This window comes from Carlito syrichta, unplaced genomic scaffold (assembly GCF_000164805.1).
Source record: "Carlito syrichta isolate Samal-C Ts95f unplaced genomic scaffold, Tarsius_syrichta-2.0.1 Scaffold304725, whole genome shotgun sequence".
Taxonomy (NCBI): domain Eukaryota; kingdom Metazoa; phylum Chordata; class Mammalia; order Primates; family Tarsiidae; genus Carlito; species Carlito syrichta.
Genome location: NW_007248821.1, coordinates 3,598 through 23,035, shown reverse-complemented (window position 1 = coordinate 23,035; position 19,438 = coordinate 3,598). Strand labels below are relative to the sequence as shown.

Sequence of the window (19,438 nt, the reverse complement as noted above, 5' to 3'; positions counted from 1 at the left end):
TTAGCCAGTGAGCTTGGCTCCTGGTCTTGTCCGCAGGTGTCTGGGCTGTGGTGGTGTCTGTCAGTGGGTCTGAGTGAGGGCCAAGGTCACCGGCAGCCCTTGGCCAGGATGCGGGCAGCTTGTGGGCTGTGGTGGGGAGGTGTCTGACGGTGCAGGCAGCAGCGGGAGCCGGAGGACGTGGGATGCTCAGGTGGGGCCCGTGGGCAGGAATGCAGCAGGGCTCATCGGGCAAGGGGCCGAGATAGCCCCAGCACACTGAGGGCGAGAGGGAGACACAGCAAGACCCGCCCAGGGACGGAAGGCAGGCCGCCTGGGGCAAGGGTGCCATGCTTCCCTGGGAATGCGGCCTGGAATGCGTCCACCGCTCCCACTTCTTCACTTAGGGGCCTGAAACCTTGAGCCTGCCTCTCAGGGAAGGTGGACTCATCAGTTTCTTACATAGGGAATAGTGACATGTTCAAGCTGCCTGGGAGATGCCCAGTACTTGCTGCGACGTTCAGGGCTGCCAAGGGCCCCTGCGTATGTGGTCATTCCCAACAGTGCAGATGGTGCCTCCTAGAGTAAGGGGGGTTGAGGCAAGAGCCCCTGGGCACTGGGCCAGCAGGCAGGCCACCTGGAGGTCCAGTAGCCTGTGCTCAGCCCATGCTTTGATCTGTCTGTTGGCATCCCTGCCAGGTTGACTTTGACCCAGTCCCCGTCCCCCAAGAAGGCTACAGCCACCCACAGGAGAATGGAAGCAAAACTTTATTCCTCTTGGCCAGGGAGGAGAACTAGAGGGTGGTCTTGCACAGGACCCCCATCCCTCACCCCTCCCAGAACCAAAGAAGACAGGTGGTACCACCAAATGGCTTCCTCTGCCCAAGTGAAAGCCAAGAGGCCCGTGGTCAGTTGGGAGAGGCAGGTGAGCGCAGGGCAGGGGCAGCTGCGGTGACAGGTGGCCAGGGCAGTCCAGGAGGGCCAGGGTTGAGGGATGGGGATGCTCAGGTAGTGGGCAGGCATAAGGACACTTGTCATGGGAGCTGCCTCTGGCGTAGGCACAGGCTCAGGGGACCACGACCCGGTAGGGGCTGCCTGGGATGTGCTCGTCGCCCCACTTGACCACCAGCGTGTACTCTCCCTTGTCCTTCAGCAGGTAGGAGACACTGTACAGCCGGCTGCCCACGTGCTTCACCAGGATCTCTTCACAGGGTGTCCTTGGGCCGTGGACCCCCACCAGCAGCATGTTGTTGCCTGGGACAGGAAGGGGTCTGTCACAGGCCTGGCCCCCTTCTGAGGCAATGACCAGTGGCCCTCATCCTGCGCCCTCCTCTCCCTTACCTGCTCTGGGTGATGGCCCTTCCCGAAGAGCAGCCAGCACCCTCCCCCTACCCAGGCCAGCATGGCAAGCTCCAGCTCTTCCAAGGAGATGGTAGGGAGGCCCAGATGGGAGGTAGCTCTAGAAGTGATGGCCACACCTTCCAGGCAGGTCCCCCTCCTCCCAGATGCTGGTCCCGTGGTAGTGTCTGGCCTAGTCTTTCTGGAAGGCTGGCGGGCCCTGGGCTGCCTACCTGCTTTGCTGCAGTCTACTGTGAAGCTGCTCTTCTGGCCCACGTAGGCCTTGCTCAGCCCCAGACCCTTGGCCACCACCTTGCTGGCGTCAGCAGGGCCTGGGCCTGGGGCTCCATGCTGGGGGGTGCCAGTAGCCTTGTTCAGGGAGTCCACAAAAACGGATGATGTCTCATGGAGGCTGTGGTTGCTGACGAGACGGGGGCCTGAAGAGCAGAGAGAGTGGGGCTGAGGTGGCTGAAGTGCCAGGCATTGGGAGGGCACCAGCAGCCTGGCCCTAGGCTCACCTGTGACTTTGGCCTTGAAGGGGCTGCCCCCAATGTGGTAGGGGCCGCCATACTTGATAGAGATGAGGTAGCTGCCAGGTGCCATGGGAGTATAGGTGACACGGTAGCCCTCAGGGCACTCCTGGCAATCCATCTTCACCTTGGAGGGGCCGTCGATGGTCACCGACAGGGCACCAGCTCCCGCATTGCTTGTGTTCACAATAAACTCGGCTGGGCTCCCTGGGAGCATGGGAGGTCAGGCAGAGCCAGCCTGGCCTGCCTCCCTGTCCTCAGCCATCCAGTGCAGGCTTGTCACCTCCAGATGCCTCCTGACTCACCAGGACCTTGGAGGCAGGGCCCTAGCAGCTGCATCCACACCTGAAGCCAAACCCATAGACCTACCTGTGACACCACCTTCCAGGCCTGCTCCATAGGCAGACACCAGGCCTGGGTCCCCTCCATGCCCAGGCTCCCCAACTCGGATCTTGAAGGGGCTTCCAGGGATGTGAGTGCCATTGAACTTGACATCAATCAGGTAAACGCCATTCTCGCGTGGGATGAAGCGCACAGCATACTTATCTGAGGAGCAAAAGGGCCACCGTGAGCCTGGGGTCCCTCCACTGCAACCAGCAGATGGCATCTGTAAGGAACAGCCTCGAGCCTGGCCCTCCCCGTTTCCCTCACCCATCAGTGTTTGCCCGGAAGCTCTGTGGAGCCTCCTGTGCTGCTAGGGCCATCGTGGGTGCCCACATCCTGCAGCACAGACCGTCCAAGGGCCGGGGGCTGAAGCCGTGGCTGCCCACCCGTTGGACAGAAGCCCCTTACAAGCGGGACATACGCCTCGCTGCCCCTCGGGAAGGTTACCATGAACACCACATCATCTGCATGTTAACTGGGGCTTGGAGATGGGCAAGAACTTTCTTCAAGTCATGCAGCCGGGAGGGGCAGGACTAGGTCATGAAACTGGCTAAACAGCCTCCCAACCTCTCCTGTCCCCAGGGCTGCCCCAGACTGTAAGAGCCAAGCCCCTGGCTAAAGGGCCAGACCGCCATGTGCCAGACTTGGTTTTTTCCTCCAGAGACTGCAGGGTACTGGGTGTGGAAGGCTTTCCTGGTGGCCATGGCTGTCAAGCCAGACCCCAAAGGCTTTGGGTCACCGACTGGGAAAGAGTTGCCTAGCTGAGGGAACCCAGGAAGGGGCCCCATCTTGGCTGCTTACAGGAGCAGTACCTTCCTTTTACACACTCAGCCTGCTTCCAGCCATCAGGGCAGGGCTCGGGGAGGCCTGCTGCCCCCGGTGGGGCCAAGGCAGATGGCTGGGTGGCCGGGCAGGGACAGGGCCTCACCTTGGTCAATCTCTGTGACATAGCACTCCTCCAGAGCTCCTGAGGGGCTGTGTACCTTGGCATCGATTGCCCCCTTGGCCCCGTTCAGGCTGACTGCAAAAGAGGCTGGCTGGTTGACCTTTAGCCCTGACTCCTAGAAGCACAGCAGACGTCGTTAGATGAGGTAGCTGGGGCCAGGGCAAAGGAAGAGGGCAGGGCCCCAGAAGTAGGGGCCCATAGGTCACACTTACCCATCTGGCGTCCAACTTGGTTTAAAGAGGGAGAGCCATTGATTTGCGAGGGGCCGCAAGCCACAGGCACACCCCCACACCCCCCAACCCATGCTCTGCAATCACACACCCAGGCGGCAGGAAGGGAGGGTGGCCCCACTCTGTGGGCAACACCCAGCCCTGGCAGGCTGTCCCTCTTTAAACCTCAGCCCTGGTGCTCAAGGGGCACAGGCTTCTGTTCAAAGCCTTTAGACCTGAGACACGAGAAAAACTCCACATGGCGGACAGGGTGCTTCCTGCCGACCCCAAGTGTGGGCTGCACCCGGCCAGAGCAGAGGCCCAGTGCCCAGAGCTGGGCCAGGCAGGTCACTTGACACAGGGCCAAAGCCTGCTCTTTGTTGTGGCTCTGGTCTGGCCGGGCCCAGGAGCCCCCGGAGGGCGGTTTCTCTCAGTGCCTCACCTGAAGACTAGAAACAGTAAGGCGGCGGGCGTCGCCAGACGGAGAAGCCACAGGCACCACGAAGGGGCTGTCAGGGATGTGCTCCTCGTTGAACTTGACTGAGACCTCGTAGTCACCTGGGCATGGAGAGAGCACAAGACTGCGCTGGGGAGACCACATGTCCCCAGGGGCCAGCCCCGGAGAGCATCCTGAGAAGCCCCAGCTCATCAGTCTCTGAGCCTCCCACCTCCTGCCAATAGCCCAGGTGGCCCTGGTCCCTCAAGGTGGAGAGCAGAAGCAGGGCTGGGCTGTCTGTGTAGCCCTGGAACCAACACTCACACCCAGGCCCTACTTTCTCAAACCCCAGCTGGGCTCCCAGTACCTGGCTCCTGCACCACATAAGCCACGCCACAGGAGCCATCCTTGCGGTCCTCGAAGGAGATCTCTGCCTTGCTGGGGCCCTCGACAGCAATGGCCAGGCCCCCAGCGCCAGCTTCCCTGGTCCAGATGCTGAATTCGGCTGTGGAAGAACAGTGTCCTTATGGAGAGCTGCTCTGGCATAGGCCCCACCAAGCACAGCCCAGAGGGACGTGGCTGCAAGCTACTTCCCTTACCCCCATCCCCACCCTGGGTCCACCAGGAGGGCAGGAGATCGGCGGGTAAGCAGGCCTACCTGGCACTCCGGCTTCGGCCCTCTCCAGGCCAGGGCCGCCTGCTCGGACCTTATGGGCACCCCCTTCCCCCAGGGGCCCCACAGTGAACTGGAAGGGGCTCCCAGGCACATGTTGGCCCCTGTACTTGACGCTGACTGTATGTGTGCCCATTTCGGCAGGCACAAAGCGGATACAGTAGGTGTGGTTCTCCCCTTCCACAATCTCGGCTTCATGGCTCTTGCCTGATGGGCTGGTCACCTGGGCTGTCATGTCCTGGATGCTAATTTCTGCAAGTGGGGGGACAGCCTGGTGAGCAGCAGCCCTGAACCCCTCCCCTTCTCTCCCTACCTCAGCTCCCCATAGGCCCTACCAGGGATCTTCAGGCTGAGGTCACAATGACTGCCAACGTTGGCCACTGAAGGGGCCCGTCGCCTGCGTGTGATGCTCTCTTTCACCCGGCCCTCGCCTGTCACCTTCACAGAGAAGGGGCTGCCTGTGGGAAGAAAGCGCAACCGGCGCCCATGTGAGTTACTTGCTGCAGGTGGGCCCCAGGTGAGGCCAGGAGAGCTGCCAAGTGGCGGCGGGGGGTGGGCCGTGTGTGACACAGCTGCCACACTCACCAGGCACATGCTGGTCAGCGAACTTGATATTGATGATGTAGTTGCCGGGCTCTGTGGGGCAGTAGGTGACTCTACATGTGCCGTCCTCCAGGTCCTCTGTGTTGATGTCCACCTTGCTGGGCCCCTCAATGGACAGGCTGAGTCCACCATAGCCTAGGGGATAGACACCCCTGAGCCAGGATGCCAAGCACGGCGGTCCTGCCCCAGCTGGCAGGCAGTCAACCTACCTGCATCTCGAGTGTCGATGATAAACTCCGCAGGCTCAAAGGTGTGGCCTTCATGGAGGCCCTGGCCCGAGACCCGAACACGGCTGGCATCCCCAATCTCTGACTGGCTGATCACCACTGGGATGGGGCTGCTTGCCACATGCTGACCATTCTTCTTCACATGCACCAGATGCTCCCCTGTCTCCTTGGGCACGAATGAAATCCCTGGGCACAGGGCAAGGCTGTCAGCTGGGGACAGCATGGGCCCCCCAGACTCCCTCCTTTCCAGAAACCCCGGCTCCTTGGCATCTTACCCACGTGGCCATTACGCAGTCGCTTCAGTAGACAGGGCTCCTCCCGGCCTGAGGGCGGCACCACAGTGGCCGTCAGCAGGCTGAGGTCCGTCTCTGAGATGTTGATGGGGATGTCCGCGGCTGAGCCCACCTTTAGGTGGGACATCCGCATGGAGTCGTCACCTGGCAGGGGAAGGCCGTCCATCACTGACTGTCCAGCTGCAGGAAACCAAGTCTCCCTTGCTGCCCATTTCCATCCCTGTTCCCAGTGGCACCTACCTGTGACCCTGGCAGTGAAGGGGCTGCCTGGGATGTGCTGCTCATTATACTTGACCAGGATGCTGTAGTCGCCAGGGAGCACGGGCAGGTAGGAGACACTGCATGTCCCATCCTGGTTGTCAGTACAGCTGATTTCTGCTTTGGATGGACCCTCGATGGCCAGAGATAAGCCCCCTGAAGAGATTCATGGGTAAGCATGGGAATTGCCCAGGGACACACTGCTGGTCCTGCACTGGTGAAGCGTCCCGACAGCCACGCAAAGGAAAAGGCCAGGGCAGCAGGGCAGGGAGCCCCTCTTGAGAATGTCTCCTGAATCCAGGCCTTGGCCAGTGCCAGGTGCAGGTGTCCCGGGCACAGAGCAGGTTGATACTAGAACTACTGCTCACCCTCTCCCGCATCCTTGGTGTTGACAGTGAAGGTAGCAGGCTTGTTGACCACACCGTGGGTGAGGCCAGGTCCATAGGCAGTGACATGGCCACAGTTGACATAGTCCACATAGAACTGCAAGGGGCTTCCTGAGGTAAGAAGAGGGGCCTTGTGAAATGGTAGCCTGTGTCTTCCCCCACCCATCTCTCTGCGAGTGGCAGTGGGGTGGGAGGGCCCACCTGGGATGTGCATGTTGTCATAGCGGATGTCCATCTCATGTAGGCCAGCCTCGCTGGGTGCATAGCGCACAGTCACGGTGCCGTCCTTGTTATCGGTGATGGCAGGCTGTGCCACCTTGCCCGAAGGCATCCGAACCTCTCCTACAAGGCAGCGGAGCCAAGGTCAGGGCAGCCATGGGCATACCCTGGCCACCTCAGCTTTTGAGCACCTTCCCAGCCCCCTACTCACCAGTGATCTCGCCCTTCTTGATGGTGAAGGGGATGACGAGGTCAAAGGGCCTCAGGCTGGTCACATCCAACCCATTGACACCTACCAGGGGCCTTTCTGGGGCCTGCAGTGAAACACAGGGCCTGGGTGAGAGGTGGTGGGAGGATGTGGGGTCCCTCCTCGCATGTGGTGAAACGGGCTCATGGAACACCCAGCTGGCCAGCCCCAGTGTCCCCTTGGCCAGGCCGTACCCAGGTCTGCTGGCCGCCCTGGGCGTAGGTGTACTGTGGGGCCAGCTGCTGAGACCGTAACGGGGTCTGCGCCACGGGCTGGTCCCCAGCCAGAGCCTGCAGGGCAAAGCAAGAGAGCTGGAGACTGTTGTCACAGAGGGGCGCCAGGGGGACAGGCCAGGACCTGCCCAGACCCCTGCTGACCCACCCCCAGGCCCCTCCTCACCGTCACTTGGAAGGGACTGTTGGGCACATGCTCGCCACCAAAGCGCACACAGATGACGTATTTGCCCGGCTGGGGAGCCGTGTAAAAGATGTCAAAGGTGCCATCCTCATTCTCCACCACATCTACATCCACCTCTGAGCCGTCAGGTGTGCACACGGTACATGTCACCTTGCCTTTGCCCGCTGCCTTTGTGTCCACAGTGATCACCGTTTCCTCCCCAATCTGGATGGTGGGGCCGATGCCAGCACCTGGTGGGGCAGGGTGGGTCCCCAGAGGGGGGCCAGCAGGTAAGCTCGGGCTCAGGCTGCTCCCGTTTGCCTGCTCCCACACAGGCCTTTTACTGCCACCACCAAGCACAGCCAGGCCTCCCGTCCCGCCCTCCAAGCTTGGATGGCGAGTGGTTTCTCAGAAGGCAGGGAGAGTTCTCCTGACCACCTCAAGTGCCCACGGGGGAGAGGCTCGGCAGGTGGCACCCAGGTGCCCAGGAGGAACAGGAAGGGCCCAGCCCATCCCAGCAAAAATGCTGACTGCCACCTCCCTTGAAAACCCAGTCTCAGCCAGCGCCATGGCCCACGTGGACGAACGCCAGTGCTCTGGCTGGGCACACAGCTGCCTGTGCCCCTGAGGCCTGGCCCCGGCCCCCAGTGCTGTGTGTGGCGCAGTGAGGCAGAGTCCTGCTGCAGTGTGGGGGGCGTGACGCTCGCCTCCCTACCCTCCAGGCCTGAAGGTGAAACTGGAGTTTCCTGACAACTGAGAACGCTCGCTCAACCAGAGGCTAGCAGTGAGAAGCAGCCTGGCGCCGGCGGGAGCTAGCAGCAGGGAAGCAGGGAGGCAGCAGGGTGAGCACCAAGTAGCACAGCACAGCAGGCTTGGCAGAGCAGTGGCAGCACCGGGGACAGGGGACAGGAGGCCCAAGCCACAGCCATCACCGCTGGGTTGCAAGGGCAGAGCAGCTGAGCAGCCTCCAGGGCCCCAGAATGCCCGAGGAGAGGGGAGGGACAGTGACGTTATGATCTGGGGCTCAGCTGTGGAGGCTTGGGGGCTGTGGGCTGTGAGGCCTGGCAGTGAGAGCGCCCCTTGTGGCCTGGCCTCCCGCCAGGGAAGCAGCTGGAGCACGAAACCCACTTGAGGGCCAAGTTCAGCGGACCCTGCCACCAAGTACCCTTATTGGCCAAGGGCTCCCACTGCACTAGACTCTGCAGGTGGCCCTCCTGAGTGCTAGACCTGGCCATCTGTGGCCCGAGCTGCCCACTCGTACCATCTAGCCTGTGGCTTGGGCCCCACCTCACAGGTACCCGATTCCCCCTTTCCCTGCCCAGCCCCGGCCCGTCAGCAGCCCTTGGCTCCTCCATCCTCAAAAAAATGCCCCCTCATTTAGCTCCCCCCCGAAGTCCCATGGCCACCGAGCCACCCCTCTGGCTTGCCTGCTTCCGTTCCGCAAACAGTAGCCAGGGCAACTGAAGTCACTCAGTCTTGCCCTCATCCCTGCGATCAGCACCCGTTTCCCCTTCTCTGCACACACACGCCTGTCATCTCAGATCCCACAGCCTGCTCTACAAAGCCATCTGCCACAAGACCCTAGCCATCCTCTAACCCTCTCCCTGGCCACCATGCCAGGGTGCCAGGCCTACAGCCTCAGAGGCCCTCCAGCAGCTATAGCCTCCCATCAGCATCCCTGGGGAGGCCTTGGCTAGGGCAGGGGATCCTCCAAGCCTGGTTGGGGGATGTCTGAATAACGTCACTGCTGGGGATGTAGGGGAGGAGGGAAAGAGAGAGGCGGGCCATAGAGTGCACTTTGGGGCTCTGAGGCTGGGCCAGGCCCCGCCATGCTGGCCACCCAAGCAGTCGACACTACCAGCCAGCCCCACCCGCTCATGCACCTCCCCCGCCCGGGACGCAGAGGCCCCTGGGAGGTGGGGATGGGGGTCTGTGGATCTGGCTGGGGCCAGGGCCTCCCACTGAGTGGGGGAGACCCCTCGTCCCCTCAGCCCACGCAGGAGCCCTTGCGCTTCCCCGGGGTGCCAAGATCCCTAGACCCCAAGGTCCCCAGTGTGGTGCCTCTCAGGATGTACCTCACCCCAAGCTCTCAGCTGCAACCCAAGTTTCTCAGATGGGGAAACAGAGGCCCAGAGAGGGGAAGGGCTGGAGTGTTCATGCTCAGCTCCGGAAGCCTCCCTGGGCCCTAACCCTCCAGCCCGTGGCCTCGTCCTGAGCCCTCCCCCCAACTCTGTCCCTGCCTAGAGCTGCAGCTGGAACTGTCCAGGGAATCAGCCCCGAGAGGAAAGGAAGCTGCCCCTCTGGGCAGGAGGGCCATTGGGAGTGGCCCCAGCAAGCGGCTTACCTAGCCCGTGACCTCCGATTGACACTGAGGTGAGAGGGCAGAGAGCAAGGAGAAAGGTCAGGTGAGTCACTCAAGGGGGCGGCCCCCACTCCCACACGCCACCCCAAGCAGCGAGCCCTTGCACACAGGCACACCCAAGCCCCGGGCCGAGTGCCGCGCTGGCCACTGGTGGGCTGGCTCACCCGTGACTGTGCACTTGCTGGCATCCCCGGTGGGCACGGCACGCACTCGGTACGGGGAGAATGGGATCTCGTCGCCGCCATACTTGATGAGGATGGTATAGCGGCCTGTCACATCCGGCACATAGGCCACCGTGTATGTGCCATCATGGTTGTCTTGAATGTGTGTCTTCTTCGGCTTCCCTTCAGGGTCCTGCGTGGCAGGGTGCAGGGGAGACTGTCGGCCCGAGCCCTCCTAAAGGAGTGCCAAGCACTGCTGCCAGAGGGACAGTCTCCAGGTCTCTCAACTGTCCAGACTGGCTGCTCGCTCTGGCACTGCCCTTTTCTTCCCCATGGGCAGTCTAGAACGGAAACCCTGAGACACCCAAGGCTCCCTGCTGTGGCGACAGGCAGGGCCAGGGAGCTTGGCACCCATCCTGCTTTACTAAATCCCAACAGCACTTGGCTCCTACCCTCGGCCCCAGGTCCTGCCTCAGCACTAGGAGCTCGCCTGGGTGATCTCAGGCTTCTATCTTTAGACCTGCCCTGTGGGACGACAACGGGGAAGGTGAGGCACCATGGGCTTTGGCAACATGCACAATGCAGTGAACAAATGTGTGTGGGGAAGCCTGTCACTGCTATGCTAAGGTAGTCGCAACCTTAGTGAGCCAGAGGCAGGGGACCGCTTGGTGCAGCTCCCTAGGGCGCCTAGAGGCCACGCTGCAGCCCCACATTTCAGCTGCCCGGCCAGGGCTGCCTTGCCTCCCGCCCTGTGCCTGGGCTCACCGTGATCTGGACAGCCAGCAAGCCCTCTCCGGCATCCTTTGCGTCAATGGTGAACTCCACGGGCAGGCTGGCAGGCACGCCGGTGGTGTTGAGCCCGGGGCCGCTGGCCTTCACCTTGCTGGCATCATGTGTAGGCAGCACCTTGACCTTGAAGGGGCTGTGAGGTGGGCGTGTGGTGAGCAGTCAGGCAGGCTGGGCCTCGGCACCCAGCCTGGGCCTCTCCCAGCAGGCAGCGGGCCCTTTCTCTTACCTGCGGGGCACCTCTTCGTCTCCGTACAGCACTGAGATGCTGTAGGGCCCTTCTCGGCTGGGCACGTAGTTGACGGTCTGGGTGCCATCAGCGTTGTCCACCACATCCACCGGCTCCACCAGGCCTGGCCCCAGTCCCAGCGTGAGCCTCAGCCAGCCCCTCGGGCCTCCACCCCACCGCATGGCCAAGGCTCAGCCCCAGGCCTAGCCCTCGCTGCATCCTCATCTGCCCGACCCCGGGAATGGCCCTGAACCCTCGTGGCACAAGATACCCATCTGGGGGCCATCCTAGACCGTTGCCTGCCTTCCCTCCCACATCTGCTCAGTGGTCAAGCTCTGTCTAATCTAGTCTGCGTTTTCCTGGTCTCCCCACTGTCTGAAGCACTTCCATCAAACACCCACACACTTGTCCCAGCCTCTGCCTGCTGGGCCTCCAGTCCCTCCTCACAGAGGACATTAGCCTCCTGACTCCCAGGTCCCAGCAATGTGACACTCACCTTTGGGCCCCTGCACTTTGACCTGCAGCGGGGCCACACCAGCCTTGCTTGTGTCCACCTGGAAGGACTGAGGGAGGTTGGCGCGGACCATGCCTGGACTCAAGCCAGGCCCAGAGCACTTAACTTTAGATGCATCTGTCACATCGTGCACAGGGACCTTAAAGGGGCTGCCTAGGGATTGGGGCAGAGGGATGGCAGCTTCATAAGACAGAGTTGGCATGAGCACACAGGCCCACCCCAGCCCTGCCCTGGCCATCGCCTCCTCACCTGGCACCTGGTGACCGCCATAGGTGACGTTAAGGCTATAGGTGCCAGCCTCGTAGGGGATGTACTCGACTGAGCAGCTTCCGTCCTTGTTATCCGTGCAGGACATCTTGGCCTCAGAGGGGCCCTCCACAGCCAGGCCCAGGCCCCCTGTGCCAGCTCCCCTGGTTCAAACAGACAGCCTGTCATTTCCTGGGGTCTCCAGGCCCATCCCCTGCCTCTGTGTCCAAAAGGCTGCTCACTCACCTGGTCTCCACAGTGAACTTGTTGGGCTTGTTTGTGGTACCACTTTGGATGCCTGGCCCATGGACACGCACCCGGGAGGGGTCACAGCCTTCAGTCACAGGCACCTGGAAGGGACTGCTGGGTACAGGGCTGCCGTCGTAAGTCACGTCCACAGAATGGAGTCCTGGGGGAAGGCAGGCTGGTCAGCAGGAGCCTGGGCGGGCCCTGCCTCCTACCCGCCCGCCAGGGGAGGCCCAGCGCGCACCCTCCTCATAAGGCGTGTATTCCACTTTGTACATGCCATCACCGCAGTCCTGCACGTAGGTTTCCGTCAGGTTGCCTGAGGGGTTGGCCACACGGGCCTTGACGTGGGGCCCTCCAGTCTGGGTCAGAGCCCGGGCATCCACACTGAACTCAGTGGTGGCCTCGCGGAAGACGCCTACCAAGGGACACAGGGAGGAGGCATTGGGCTCTGGGCCCTGGCTCTCCGCGCCCCAACCATGCATCCCATGGCAAGGCTGCTCACCTTGGCCCTCAATCCCAGGCCCATAGCACTGGATGCCAGAGGTGTCCACTGCAGGCGCCACCTGCAGCTTGCTGGGGAAGTTGGGCACAGGCTGGCCACCATACTTGATGGTGACGGTGTAGGCCCCAGGGCAGAGGGGAACGTAGGTGATAGTGTGAGTGCCGTCACCATGGTCCTGGATGTACACCTCAGCTGGCAGCCCCGCCTCTGAGCGGATCTCGATGGTCAGCTCTGCGTTGCCTGCGCTTGAGCAGTCCACTTGGAACTGGCCTACCTCCCCAGCAGTGGCCCGCTCCAGCCCAGGACCTGAGCACTTGACTTTGGATGCGTCAAAGCAGGGAACGACGTGGGCCTTGAACGGGGAGCCAGGGATGTGGGTATCAGCAAACAGGATGTTGATGTTGTAGTCCCCGGGCTCAGTGGGCACGTAGGACACAGAGCATGTGCCGTCCCCATTGTCCAGGCACTCAAGCTGAGCCTCGCAGGGGCCCTCCACTGTCAGGCCCAGGCCACCTGTGCCAGCGCCCTTGGTGTCGATGGTGAAGCGGGCAGGGGAGCCTGCACTGCCCCCCTGCAGCCCTGGCCCAAATGCCTTCACCTGAGGAAAGAGGGCGTCAGGAGCCAAGGCCACGCGACCTCCCTGACCCCAGCTCTCCAGCCCGAGCCTCCACCACCTCCTCTTGCCCTGGCTTCCCACCCCTCCCAACAGGACACGAACAGGCCCAGGCTGCCTGCCGGCTGGGCCGTCCATCAGTCATCGGGACTAAAATGAGATGGGGGAGGGCGAGCCTGGAGAAGATGGGGTGCCCCAGCAGTGGGCTCGTTCTTGGGGCCCCCTCTACCCCAATTACCTTGCTAGGCTTGGTGGGGGCCACGGCTTCCAGAGGAAAGGGGCTGCCGGGCACAGGCACACCGTCATAGGTCACCTCCACCTCATAGGGCCCCTCCTCACGGGGCACGAAGCGCACCACGCTGTTGTCAGCCCCCAGGCCCGGCTCCACCTTGCAGGGCACCGCTGCACCGGAGGGGCCCACGATCTTCGATGACACTTTGCCTTGGCCACCAGCACCCTTGGACTTGATTGTAAACTCCTGGTCTTTGCCAACATCCACCTCTGTTGAGATGATGAAAGGAGGGCGAGTGCAAGCGGTGAAACCCAGCTCAGGCCTGGGGCGAGCCCCCGGCTGGGAACGCTGAGTGGCTGCAACACGCTCCCAATTACTTACTCTCTCCCAGGCCAGACACCTTGATCTTGCTGAGGTCCAGGCTTGGAGACACTCCCACTGAGAAGGGGCTCTTGGGGATAGGATCCCCTCCGTAAGTGACATTGACACCCACTGGGCCCTGGGAGGGTGTAGAGGGGGTCATGGGTCAGGATCCTGGTCCCCCAGTTGGCAGCTGCCCTGCTCGGACGGGGGGGTTCAGAGCACTGGCATTGCTTCCCGGTTCCTCCCACCACGCCCATGCCTGCCCTCTCCCAGGTAGGGAATGGCAGAGGGCAGAACGCCCCTGGGAGGGGGCCCACCTAGGCCAGCATGTGAGGAGGCCTGTGGACTCAGTGACCGCAGTGGAGGAGGATGGCTACCTGCTGCACAGGAGTGTACTTGACTGTGTAGGTGTTGTCGTGGTGGTCAATGACATCCACATCTCGCACCGCATCTCCCTTGGCTACCCCTGAGAACTGGACATCCAGCTTGCCTTTGCCAGCGGCTTTGGCATTGACCGTGAAATGGGTAGGTTTGCCGAGCTCGACACCTGAAAAGACACGGTAGCCATCTAGGGGCACTTTGCCCCAAGACCCCGCCCTTGATGTCCCCGACCTCCTAGGGTACTTGTCCTCACCAGTGCGACTGAGGCCAGGGCCCTCAGCCTTCACCTTGCTGGCATCATGGGAGGGCTCCACCTTGACCCGGATGGGGCTGGTGGGTGTGGCCTGCAGGGGACGGGAGGAGGAGGGCTTAGGAGGAGAGCAGCTCCCCAACAGCCAGCCGTCTCAGGGGTTAGAAGCAGCAGCACCCACCTGGTCAGCAAAGAGAACCATAATGGTGTAGCTGCCAGCCCCACGGGGCGTGTACTTGACTGTGAAGGTGTCATTGTCATTGCGGATGATGTCAAAGTCAATGTCGGCCTCAGCAGGGCCCACCACTCCAGGGGCACACTTGATGCCGATGCTCACGTCGCCTGTGGCAGGGAAAGGAGCCGAGGCTAGGACCTCGTAGGGATGCCCTACCCGACTGCCCTCCCCGCAACAGCCAAGCCTTACCCTGGCCAGCCTCAGTGCAGTCCACAGTGAAATAGGTGGGCTCGTGGGCCTTGAGCCCTGTCTTGGCCACTCCAGGGCCATACACCTTGACCTTGTTGGGATGGCTGCCAGCTCCCACGTTCACCTGTAGGGCATAGGGGGCAAGGGCAAGGGCATGAGCAGCCTGGAGAAGAGGCAGAGGCTCCCTCAGCTACTGCTGGCAGGCACACAAAGTGGCACAGCTGCCCAGGAAGAGTGGCAGTTCCTCAACTGACTGAATAGTGACCACACAATGCTGCAATTCCACTCCTAGGCAACTAACTACCCCAGAGAAGTGAAAACAAGTGTCCACATCCACACTTGGACCCAGATATCCAAAACAGTAGGAAGCACAATTGTGGTCCACCAGGGACTAGGGAGGGCAGTGTGGTGGTCAGAGACATCCACATCTCGCACCGCAGACGCGGGAAAGTTTCTTTTTGGGATGATGATACATCCCAGACTTAGATGGTGGGCATAGTTGCACAACTCCGTGGATACACTGAAATCCACTGAGTTACCCGCTTCAAGTGGGTTAAGTGTGTGGGGTGTGAGTTTTGTCTAGGTGGACTAAAGGCCTGTGCAGGTCCAGCTTACCCTGAAGGGGCTGCTGGGGATGCTGACGCCTCCCCAGGATACCATGGCCGTGTGCTTCACCGGCTTCCTGGGCACGTAGGAGCAGCTGTAAGTGCCATTGCCATTGTCCTTGACCGATGCCTCCACAGGGCAGCCCTCATTGTCCTGCAAGGCACCAAGGAGCAAACAGCTTGTCAGTCAGCACCCAGATCTGGGCGCCCGCCACCCCGCCCCCGACACGGGTGGGTGCTCCACCTGGACTTGGACCCGGAGAGGGGCCTTGCCACCGTGCTTGGCATCCACCGTGAACTCTGCTGGCTTGTTGACTGCCACACCCGTCTTCTCCAGTCCAGGTCCACGTGCCTTCACCTGGTAGGAGACCACCGAGACCTCAGGGGACCAAGTCTAGGCCACTAAAGCCTCCAACCAGGCAGGGTAGCCAGGGACCCTGAGTGGCAGGAACATGCTGCCGGGCGTACCAGCCCAGGGCCTAGGCCCATGGCCCCCAGCTCTGCTGGCAGGAAGGGGCTATGCCCACCCCTACCCACCCCTAGTAGAAGCAAAGCCTTGGGCTAGTACTGCATGCCCTCACCCTGTCTGGGTGGAAGTCCTGGGGCGCATCACGGATGTCAGCCATGAATGGGCTGAGGCGGATGTCCTCGCTGTTGCACAGCACGTGAACGGCGTACTCGCCTGCCTCCTGGGGCCAGTAGCGCACGTCACAGGAGCCATCACCCTTGTCGTCACATTCGATCTTGGCCTGTGACGGGCCTTCCACAGAGAAGCCTAACAACAGCCGCCAGCCCCATCAGTGCCCTGAAGCCTTAGAGTGGGCTGCCCTTGCCACCCTCTGTCCCCAGATGCCCACACCACAGCCTCTAGCTTACCCAGGGTGCCCACGTCATCCCCGATGGCCTCCACCACAAAGTCTGCTGACTTGCCAACAACACCGCCCTCCAGTCCAGGGCCCCAGGCCCGCACCTTCTGATTGCCACACTCGGTGCCCACCTTCACCTCGAAGGGACTGCAGATGAGAGAGCAACACAGGAGACGCTGAAGGGCACCGCCCTGCAGGAGAGCCAGCCTGGCCCTCACCATCGGTGGGGAGAAAGGATAGAAGGCATGGAGGGCACAACACGGGGCGAGAGATGCTTGGGCCTCACCTGCGCCCGATGTTCTGACCACCCCATGTGATGGTGACGGTGTAGGTGCCAGGGACCATGGGGTAGTACTCGAAGCCATACACGCCATCCCCCAGGTCCTTTTGCTTCACGCGCTCCTCGCCCTCTGCCGAGACAAGGAGGCCTCAGGCCTGCCCTGCAGCGAACAGGGGGCTGCCACCACACAGCCCGGTCCAGCCCCAGGCTAACTTACTGGGGCCCTTCACGGTGACCTTCAGCTCCCCGCTGCCAGCACCCTTCGTGTAGACCTTGAAGTCGGCCGTCTCCTTCACCCGCACACCTTTGGGCTGGAGGCCTCGGCCCACGGCCCGGCAGGCGCTTGGGTTGCAGGCTGCAGGCAGAGGGGCCGACTGAGCGGCTGGGAGCTGGGGCTGGGCGTCCCCCTCCTTAGCCTCCCAGGGGGTGGGCCGTCAGAACTGGAGGCTCCCGCGGAGCTTGGCCGGCGAGGGACGTGCAAGCGAGAACCGGGACGGACTACGACCCGGGACCGTGGCGCGGCTGGGACGTAGCAGGCCTCCTCCCACCTGTCCCAGAGCCCCGCCCTGCCCCACGGAGCGCCTCCCTGCCCTCCCCTCCAAGAAGAAGACAGATCCAAGTACCGTTGACCCTGTGGGCAGAGCAGAGAGCAGCAGGTTTCTAGACAGCTGGAGCGAGCTCCTCCGAAGGTGAGAGCGTGGACAGGAGAGAGGGAGAGGGGCGAGAGAGGAGGAGCGAGGGCCCCAGCAGGGGAGGAAAGACAGCGTGTGCCCAGACAGTGGAAGCTCAGAGAGGGGTCCCCCGGGCCGGGGCTGCAGCGGGACCACTCCAGGGGGCTCCCCCTCCTGCAGGAGGCCCAGGCGGCAGCGCCACAGTGGAGGGCGGCCAGGGCCGGGCCTACCTTGGCCAACAGTGACCGTGTAGGGGCTGCGAGGGATGGGCACGCCGGCGAACGTGACGTGCACCGTGTGGACGCCCTCCACGGTGGGCTGGTAGCTGCAGCGGTATGTGCTGTCGCCCCGGGCCTCCAGCTGAGGCTCCACCGTGCCCTTCTGTCCCGCAGGGTCCTGGACCACGACTTCCACCTCGCCCGTGCCAGCTCCTGCCACAAAGCACCGGCTCAGCCCCCAGGCCTCCGAGCCCCCAGGCCTCCGTGCAGATCTCCGGGACCAGCTAGGCCTCGGCACCTCCCCTCACCTGCTGTGAAGATCTCAAAGTAGGTGGTCTTGTTGGCGATGTTGCCGCTGGGCTCCAGGCCAGGGCCTTGGGCGGTCACTTTGCTGGCATCACCCTGTGACTTATCCACGTACACCTCAAAGGGGCTCTTCGCGATATGCTGGCCAGCAAAGAGCACAGTGACCTGTTCCGGGGAGGGCCGGGTGTGAGGGCAAGCCACGGCCTCCAGCTAGCCCACGCCACTGGCCTCCCCGCCAGCCAAAGGCTCACCTTATGAGTCCCCGTCACCTCGGGGACATACCAAACAGAGAAGGTCCGGTTCTTGTCGTTATTGGCGGTAACTTTTGCCTGTGGTGGGAAGGAGCCCGTGAGCCTTTGCTGGCAGCAGCCTCGCCAAAAGGGGGCCCTGCAGGGCCCTCCACTGCCAGCAGGTGGCCCTACCTCCTCCTGGTGTCCAGCTGGGTCCTCCACGTACACCAGCACCTCCCCCTGGCCGGCACTCCTGGTCTCCACCGTGAACTCTGCCCGCTTCTTCACCATGTTGCCTGTGGGCTCTATGCCTGGCAGGGGAGGGGAGCGCCGGGAGGGGAACAGATGTCAGGGCCACAGCCGCACCCTCCCCCCTCAGCCCTGACACCAAGGCCAGCAGGCAGAGCCCCGGCCTTCAGGAGTGCCAGGGACTCAGCGTGTTGGCGCAGGGCTCCTCCCTGCCGGCCCCCCGCTCAGGGACACTCCAAACTGGGTGAGTTCATTCAGGGCAAACCCAGCACACCAGGCCTGGCCTCGGGGCCCAGCTGAGAGCTTGCTGCTGGGACAGGCCTGCGCCTGTGTTCTGGGACGTTTGGGTTTGCAGTGCTGGTACAGTTACCCAACCCTTTGCTCCTGTGGGAGCTGGCTGTGTTTCAGGCCCCTCCTATTGGAAGCTGGCTCGCCTCCATTTACAGTGAAGCCGCTGGGTCTTCCCTCCCTAAGGACACGTAACAGCAGGTTTCCTTCACTGGAGGAACCTCCTAGCACGCTCTTGTCAAGTGACCCATTTTCACCAGCTCTAACCTACTCCTGACTCTTGGGTGGTGTTTGACCACCTAGCTACCGTGTGACCCAAGATGCCACCCAAGTTTCGAGGACCCCATCCCTCGGGGAGGACATCAGCACACAGGTGTGGCCCTGGCTAGGCTCCCTTACCTGGCCCGTAGGCTCGGGCTTTCTTTGGGTTCAGTTTAGGTCGCAGGGGAGCCCCTGGCTTCAGCTTGGCCTTGGGGAACTGGGACAGGTAGGTCATGACAGAGTGTTCGTCCACATTGGGGTCCACGATCTCCTCAGGGGTGATCACCTATCACAGGCGGAAAACAGAAGCCACTGGGCTTGAGCCCTCCCCATGGCACTCGGGCCCAACAACCTTGGGCAGGGCCAGGCAGGGGCATACCTGAGGGATGCCCAGCCAGTCGTCAGCCTGCTGCATGGCTTCCCGCGCGTTGTTCACGGGCTTGCTGGCGTCCCAAGAGTCCCAGTCGGGACACAGGCCTGGGGCGCAAGGAAGGCCCGAGTTAGGGAGCTGTCGGACACCCTGGCAGGCGGCCTACCTGTGCCCCTCCCCACTCTCCACCTCCCCTGCCTCCCACCTGGGGCACAGCTGTCGACAAGGGCGCCCAGGGCGCGGCCACTCTGCCAGTCGCGACTGAAATTGGTGATGGGCAGCTGCGGCAGCTTGTTCTGGATCCAGCCCAGGAGCCTCTGCTTGGGCGTCTGCTTCTTGGCCTCCTCATCCTCCTCCTCGTCCCACATGGGCATGGAGATGGAGTAGTGCAGGATCAGGGTCCAGATGAGGCCCAAGATCAGCTTCAGGTTCCCGTCCACGATGGCCTTGCTGTCTGCGAGGCCAAAGAGCAGCAGCTTCAGGCAGGTGACAGCCGGCTTGGCATCCCCCCCGCCCCCACCGCCATGGACAGGAAGCCAGGTTGCTCCCAAGCTGTGGGGTCAGGGCCCCTCCTGGCCAGGGGCGGGTGCAGATCTGGCCCTCTCTGCCCAGGGCCCCTGTGGGGGTGCCAGAGGGTGTACAGAGACGAAGCAGACTTTGG

General features: G+C 62.5%; 1 protein-coding gene across 1 annotated transcript; it reads right to left on the bottom strand.

The window, feature by feature from the left end:
• Positions 1 to 827: 827 nt before the first annotated feature.
• FLNA (filamin A) lies at positions 828 to 19,226 on the bottom strand. The gene is made up of 44 exons (XM_008060771.2): positions 18,983 to 19,226; positions 18,787 to 18,884; positions 18,546 to 18,693; positions 17,802 to 17,920; positions 17,631 to 17,708; positions 17,382 to 17,544; positions 17,086 to 17,286; positions 16,402 to 16,539; positions 16,191 to 16,314; positions 15,915 to 16,051; positions 15,620 to 15,813; positions 15,283 to 15,396; positions 15,049 to 15,192; positions 14,434 to 14,557; positions 14,191 to 14,351; positions 14,013 to 14,103; positions 13,756 to 13,925; positions 13,397 to 13,514; positions 13,022 to 13,284; positions 12,171 to 12,768; positions 11,910 to 12,083; positions 11,666 to 11,828; positions 11,423 to 11,583; positions 11,156 to 11,326; positions 10,660 to 10,783; positions 10,410 to 10,566; positions 9,648 to 9,837; positions 7,125 to 7,372; positions 6,920 to 7,015; positions 6,690 to 6,792; positions 6,461 to 6,601; positions 6,242 to 6,370; positions 5,598 to 5,759; positions 5,305 to 5,508; positions 5,078 to 5,230; positions 4,828 to 4,950; positions 4,478 to 4,744; positions 4,187 to 4,324; positions 3,826 to 3,941; positions 3,157 to 3,289; positions 2,214 to 2,390; positions 1,833 to 2,051; positions 1,548 to 1,751; positions 828 to 1,230 (listed from the first exon to the last, which is right to left on the bottom strand). Exons 1-44 carry the CDS (start codon positions 19,149 to 19,151, stop codon positions 1,043 to 1,045), a joined length of 7,293 nt encoding a protein of 2,430 aa, XP_008058962.1. The 5' UTR covers positions 19,152 to 19,226; the 3' UTR covers positions 828 to 1,042.
• Between the last annotated feature and the right edge of the window lie 212 nt (positions 19,227 to 19,438).